Raw genomic sequence first — 6,876 nt, forward strand, 5'->3', positions numbered from 1 at the left:
ATCTATTGTTACCATAGAGAAAATAATATCACTGGTACAGTAGATGTAATGTAAAATAAAATGTACTCTAAACTTTATTTCTAATATGTTCTTTCATTTTTTTATGGAAACGAATTCCTCACAGTCTCATTAAAGATCACTAAAAGTGATGTGAAACTGGTGTGAAGTAATCCACAGCATATCATCTATTACAGTGTCTGACATTTACTGGTTTACTTGTTGAACTCTGTGGATTAGCCTGTCATTGTATGTTAATGCCATTTGTGAACTGCCTGGCAAACCCTAAGGGTTCCAAAGTGATTTGCCAGATAATAGGCCTTATTATTAATATTATTGTTATTACCTACTTACTGTACATGCCCAGAATAGCAACACGGCACATGCTTGAGAATCAGCAAAGAGAAACCCCCTAACTGAGCGTGAAGGGGGGGAAATCTAAATTTTATTTTGTGTCTTCACATAAACATGTTTCATTCCAAAATAATTCAGTTTTGTATTAGATCATATTGTCATTGCTCCTTTGTTGAACTAACCAGTCTCTTTTGGTTTTCTCTGGTAACCTATTGTTATAAATTTAGTACTTAAGTTTGATTACGCTGTACAGCTTTTTACTTTTTTTTGTGACAAAAGCTAGAATAAGAACAGCACACTGATCAGAGGTTATGAATTGTTTATAGATTATAAATTTACATTGTATGTATTTTTTCCCTCTCGATCAGGAGCCACTCTCAGTGGCTTTGAGTGTGTTCAGAGGCTGATACATGTGTTTTCACTCCACACTTACACAGTATTGCAGCATGCTTTAATAGCTAAACATCTTCTCTACTTTCATAGTTCCCTTGTGTGTTGAAATGGGCACATCTGGTCCTAATATCAAAGTCTGACACTGCAGGGGGGGGGAATAAACTGCTTGCCTGGCAGCTTTAATTTACAAGGATACACTAAGTATCCAGCACGGGGATTGTGGGTACATTTTTTTCTTTTTTTTACTTGCAGCTCCCAGTTGATGTTAGTTAGTTTGGGGGAGGCTTCACCTTTATGTTGACAGAAGTGAGTTGTCCCCATATTAATAAATCACTACATGGCTGCAAGGGGAGCAGTGTTTGCATTAAAACAGCTCGCTGTGTCGTGCTCGGCTGCAGGCCCGGGACAGCACGGCTCTCCGTCGGAGGCTCCGGGCTAAAGGCTAAAAGCAGCTCAGAGGCTGTAATCCCCGTATGAAACCATCATGGCTGCCGCTCGCTGAGCTGTCAAGCTCTCCACAAAAGGAAAAAAAAGGTAACAAAAACCGACTACTACACGCACAATTGGAGCTGTATGATACGTCTAAACCACCCGGCGGGTTTATCTGCAGTAACAACTCGATGCAAAAGGTTTAAAAAAAACAAAACGGCCGGGTGTAACTTAGTTTGCCACGCTCGTTATTCTTCCAAGTTATTTCGTCTTTGTAAGCTCTCGCCGCGTCACGTTAATTCAAATCACTCAGACGCTATTTCACAAAAATACTTTTCTATAACCGTTAGCTCTGACGACGACGAAGAACGAGTTTTTTTTGTCACGCGAAAGGTAAAAAGGGCTCTTGTGGCAGTACGGTGGGGTAGTATTTTATCGTCACTTCGCAATTCCCAAGGCGGTCGTAGCTCGTTACAAAAGCGGTCTCATCACTTTGTTGTGGTCAAGTCGAGTTGCACAATGGCCGAACGATTCACTGCTTAATGTGCTACTAAGAAGCGCTACCGCGAGCTTTTTCCTCGTCTTTTTATTGGTTAGTTTTAGTTTTAAACATCGCCTCCCACCGTAGCGCGTTTAGCTGTTTTACGTGCATGTTTACCGCTATTGTGTGTGTGGGAAGGTAAGTTTAAGTATAGCTCGCTGCAGCTGGCTGTTGATAAGACTCTAAAAGTCGTTGTTTTACACCCGGTATGTGACAAATACACTTCCACGCAGAGGCATTTTGAACCCTAGCCAGCAACAGGTGGACTCAACATCAATAACATGTGGAGTGGGACCGTGAACGCAGCTTCTTTTTTAGGGGTCCACTGTGAAATGATGAGACAGCAGTCCTAATACACACGCACACACACACACACACACACACACACACACACACACACACACACACACACAGAGCAGTGCTGGTTCTTTTGAAAGCATTTCAAAACAAAAGGAAAAAAAGTACATTTTAAACTAGAAAGGGCTCTGGGAGAGCACGGCGAAACTAATTTGTGCGTCCACCCCGGGATTCTGATCCGCTGCAAAATTGAATGTGTCCTTCCTCGGCCCATTCTGCAGCCTCCAACCAAAATTGGTGAAAATCGGGCCGGTAGTTTTTCCCCGTAAACCCAAACTGAGTCGAAAACAAAACCTCTCTTGATTTTATTGCATTCTCCTTGAAGCTGTATTGTTTATGTTTTTGACAATCCTTTTTGTGTTGTTTCGCACTTTCAGAAACCTGGAACACAACACGACATGGACTCGGAGGACATTTGCGCAGCTACCTCCGGGGGAGATAACAGACCACGTGTCAACAAGAAGAACAGAGATTGGCACAAACGGCTCCACCTCAGGAAAATTGCCGTTCAGCCTCCAGCTATGCAAAGTGCAGATAAGCGCCGCCCAAAGACGATAGCGGGGGAGTGGGAGCAGAGCACAGTGTGGCCTTCGTCGAAGAAGCCCCCCAAGGGAGCGCAGCAGGGTCTGCGCCGGACCGATGACGACGGCGGTGGCGGCGGTGGCAACAGCACGCTCAGGTTCGCGTGCGCTCAGTGCGGGGACGACTTAGAATATGTTCCCAAAGACTTGGTGAGACACTTTGAGGAGAAGCACAGAGGGAGCCCACCCGTGTTTTCCTGTCGCGCATGTGCTTTCAGCACGCACGAGTTCTCCTACCTTCAGGTTCACCTGCTGAGTCACAAGGACACTTTTTCCAGCTGCGGCATTTGTCACGACGACGTCCAACGCACGTGGCCGGAGCTCAGCGCCCACCTGACAGCACGTCACTGCCAAAACGGCAAATATTCGTGCGAAGCGTGTCCAAAATTCTCCACAGGTGACGTCGGAGTGTTTTTAGAGCACACGTATGCGCATCATCTGGGCCTGGAGGGAGCTAAGGGTCTGTCGCCGCACACGAGGGGCAAGAATAAGTTTGGGCCGAAAGAGACCGCTCCGGCGTTACGCTGTCAGCACTGTGGCTATGAGGCGTCTCAGAAATGGTTGATCGCTAAGCACGTTAAAGCTGTCCATGTTTGCCAGAATGGTAATCAGAGGAAGAAGAAGAAGAAGGAAGAGGAGGAGGACGAGGAGGAGGAGGAGGAGGTTTGCTCCTTGGCAATGAAACCAAATGACCCGATACCAAAAGTGAAGCCCAGATTAACGAGAAGTGCAGTGAGGGAGATGTGCTGGCTGACACAGGACTGCCTCTCTCTGCCAGGGAGAGAGTTCCTGGATAAGTACTGCCATCTGTCAGACCCGCAAACGACACTGGAGGAGACTCAGCAGTTTCTGATGAAATCTGTCGCCGGGGAAACCGGCGACCAGAAGTGGACCAAGGCCCTGAAGTCCGTTCTGTCGAATGTCCCTCAAGATATGAATGTCCACCCGAAGTCGGAGAACGGCATCGTGTCGAACTCGACGGACCTCACCGTCCTCACCGTCAAGAACAAGATAACTGTGGCTCAGAACGGCGGCGCGTACGCCAAGAGGTTGAAAGTGATGACGTCGTCAGACAAGGAAACTGCTTCCCTTGAAAGCGTCCCTGACGATGCCCGTCGCGTCGTCGACCAAAATGGATGTAAGCCAAATTCGAGCGATCACGCGCCTTGTCCACAGGCTGAAACCAAACCGAATAACGACGTCTCGCTGCCAGCACAGAGCGAGCCGTCTGAGGGCACTCGAATGCAGGAAAACCGAGAGAGTCGGGAACTAAAGAGTGACCAGGAAATGGAGGATCGTGGTAAAAAACCTGGGGATGCGGTGTACAAGGATGGGATCAGTATCTCCAGTGGGCTGAAGCTGAAAGTCACACCAAAAAATAAGAAACGAAGACGGAAAAGACGGGCGAGATCTAAACGGGTCAGGAAAAGATCACCAAGACTGGCCTTGAAGATAGTGCTGAAGAAGAACCTGGTGAAGGAGAAGCAGTGGGTGTCGCAAAGCTCTTTGTCTCCTTCAGGAGGCGGTGCGGCGGCGGCGGCGGACTGTCCCGGACCACCGAGCCCTCGCACAACATCAGAGGAGACGGCACAGGTTCTCCAGAACGCGCCGCTAGTCGAAGCGCACCAGAAGGAACGGACCAAAGCTCCCTGTGCTGACCTGGACGACCCCTCTGAAGCCGTCGCGTACGGTCCACAGTCTAAGCCGGGGGAAGAGCTGACCCCCGGTCGCACTGCACAGCCGCCGGGGTCGAACAATGAGGACGGTGACGTGCTCCAAAGCTTGCCGTCGCCGCGTCGAGAAGCGCGAGGCGACGCAGAGCAGTCGCCGCAGCGGTCGGGGTCAGAGGTCGACGAGAGCCGTTCAGCTCGGGAGACGGGCCGGTCGGATTCCACAGAAGTAGAGACGTGGCCCGAGGACGCACCGCTCCAAGCATCGGGCAGCGGCACGGACCACCGGGTATCAGACGACGAGACGAGCTCAGTGACTCCTCACAGCGGTTCCACCAAGTCCTCCCCTGTTTCCATATCTGTTATTACAGCACAGGGTAAGACGGCAAATTATACCCTCCACATAGATTTAATGGTTGGGGATTTAACACGCAATTGCATTTTCTTGACATACATGATCGCTTAGTTTACAAAGAGCAAACTTATGACAGAGTTTTGGGGCCATCAAAGATTAAAAAAATAATAATAATAATAATGAAGGAGCCTGCGGAGGGAAGTAATATTCCAAGAAAAAAACTAAACTGTAAATTTACCAGAAAAATAAAATTATCTGAGATGAAAGTGTAAAATCTAGGAGAAAAAACCCTCTAGAGCTTATAAAGTCATAAATTCTACTACACGTGTCTTTTATTTCAGTACAGCTAAAATTAAAACCCAACCGTTGATAACAAAACATAACTGCTTGTGTTGAACTGCAGATTATTTTTTCATACTGTATTTTCCCCTTTTGTCTTGCAGGAAAGGTGAACTCTGAAGACGTAATCCTCGTTCTCCCTGCAGAGCACGGTGAACGGAGTGTCGAGGGGGCCAGAGCCGGAGAAGAGCCTGCCGACTCCTACCCAGATCTCCTCGGCGACATCCACCAGGGGCCCTCGCACCATCGGTGGCAGCCGCTCCCCAAGCACCTGGAGAGGACCCTGAAGTTAGTCGCCATAACTCCATCTCAGCGGGTGAAGCGTCCGGCGGGAGACCAGCCCGTCGTGGTGCTGAATCACCCGGACGCCGACATCTCCGAGGTCGCCAGGATCATGGAGGTCATCAACCGGTACAGAGGGGAGGTGCAGAAGGTGGTGCTGTCGCGGCGGACCGCCGACGCTCTCTCTGCCTCGAGCGGCGAGGCGGACGCCCGGGTGGGTTCCGCGGGGAGCGCCAACAGCTCTGTGCAGGAGAGGTTCCTGCTGAAAATGAGGCTGCGCAGGCTGAGCAGGAAGAAGTACGAAGTGGTCGAAGCGGGCTCCCCCAGCGGGGACGCGGCGGCGGCGGCATCGTTCCGCTGCTGGTTCTGCGGCAGAATGTTCGCATGTCGGGAAGCGTGGACGGCCCATCGGCAGCGACATCTGATCGAGTGGAAAAAGCCAAACTGTGAAAAGTCTTAAAATGTCGCGCACACTGGATAAAAAGCAAAGACACGACTGGAAAATGACTTTTGCAATATGACAAAAGAATAATTGAAACCTTTTTTCTTTTCTTTTCTTTTTTAAGTCTTAAATCTGATTTGTTGTTTTGAGGAGAATCAGATCTTAATCCCGCCTCCTGGAGGGTTCATTCTCAGGGTAAACATTTCCCTATCGTCTCTCTACAAACTCTCTGTACATTAGTGATTATCTGTAAAGTCACGAGGGTGCGGTGTCGATGATTTAGTTCTTTTGTATCGTTTGTATTTTGTCTACGCAATAGCTTTATCTAAGGTGATTTAAGTACACTGTCATATGGAATATTTTATACAACACTGTAATATGTATATTTGTCATACCAACTTTATGAATCAGTTTATGTACGGGTAGGCTTTGTTTTGGAACGGGACGCAGAGACCCGCAGAGTTACTCAGATATACCAAAACTGTTTGTTTCAGAAAAAACAAACTAAAGACAATAAGCTGTTTTATTCAACATTTATTTATGACTCTTAGGTTTAGCCTTTTATATGCTTTTTTCTTTGCTTTTTTGTCTCTTTAGGCCATTGGAAGAATCAGTGTATCTGTAAAAGAATGTTTGTATAAACTCCAAATTATGTTCAAATAGTAGTATTATCTGTAAGATGTATATTTTATCAAGCAGATGTCCCCGAAGACACGATTAATTTAAAAAGAAAAAAGCAAACCTGTGTTTTTTTGATGTCAAAGAAATGCTGGCAGAGTCGCTTTAAATCTGAATCTGAGAGGCCGGGGTTGTTTTCATCAATTTTCTTCAATGTTTCCTCTTTTGACTTGAAATGATAACGTTATCTTTTAATTGCACTATGAAAGGAGGGTTAATATTTCCCATTACCTCACCTTTATCAGGCCTAAGCTTTTGACAATCTCAAACCAGTGTCCTACTGTGGCTCAACGTTTCCTTATGCAGCCGGGATCCCTTCAGTATTCCCAGCAAGGTGTGTGTGTGTGTGTGTGTGTGTGTGTGTGTGTGTGTGTGTGTGTGTGTGTGTGTGTGTGTGTGTGTGTGTGTGTGTGTGTGTGTGTGTGTGTGTGTGTGTGTGTGTGTGTGTGTGTGTGTGT

General features: G+C 47.4%; 1 protein-coding gene across 1 annotated transcript; it reads left to right on the plus strand.

Annotated features, from left to right (window-relative positions):
* Positions 1 to 2,746: 2,746 nt before the first annotated feature.
* Positions 2,747 to 6,819, plus strand: znf518a (zinc finger protein 518A). Its single transcript, XM_031838378.1, has 2 exons — positions 2,747 to 4,699; positions 5,121 to 6,819. The coding sequence occupies exons 1-2, from the start codon at positions 3,331 to 3,333 to the stop codon at positions 5,756 to 5,758; spliced, it is 2,007 nt and encodes a 668-aa protein (XP_031694238.1). The 5' UTR covers positions 2,747 to 3,330; the 3' UTR covers positions 5,759 to 6,819.
* Positions 6,820 to 6,876: the final 57 nt, after the last annotated feature.

The sequence above is a fragment of the Anarrhichthys ocellatus genome, unplaced genomic scaffold (assembly GCF_004355925.1).
Source record: "Anarrhichthys ocellatus isolate YVR2014 unplaced genomic scaffold, GSC_Weel_1.0 scaffold3, whole genome shotgun sequence".
Lineage (NCBI taxonomy): Eukaryota > Metazoa > Chordata > Actinopteri > Perciformes > Anarhichadidae > Anarrhichthys > Anarrhichthys ocellatus.

Bases quoted from the DNA above. Each gene is read 5' to 3' on its own strand.
- znf518a (XM_031838378.1), top strand. From the start codon at position 3,331: ATGAAACCAAATGACCCGATACCAAAAGTGAAGCCCAGATTAACGAGA. The intron at 4,700-5,120 runs GTAAGACGGCAA...TTTGTCTTGCAG, and splicing joins ATCTGTTATTACAGCACAGG to GAAAGGTGAACTCTGAAGAC.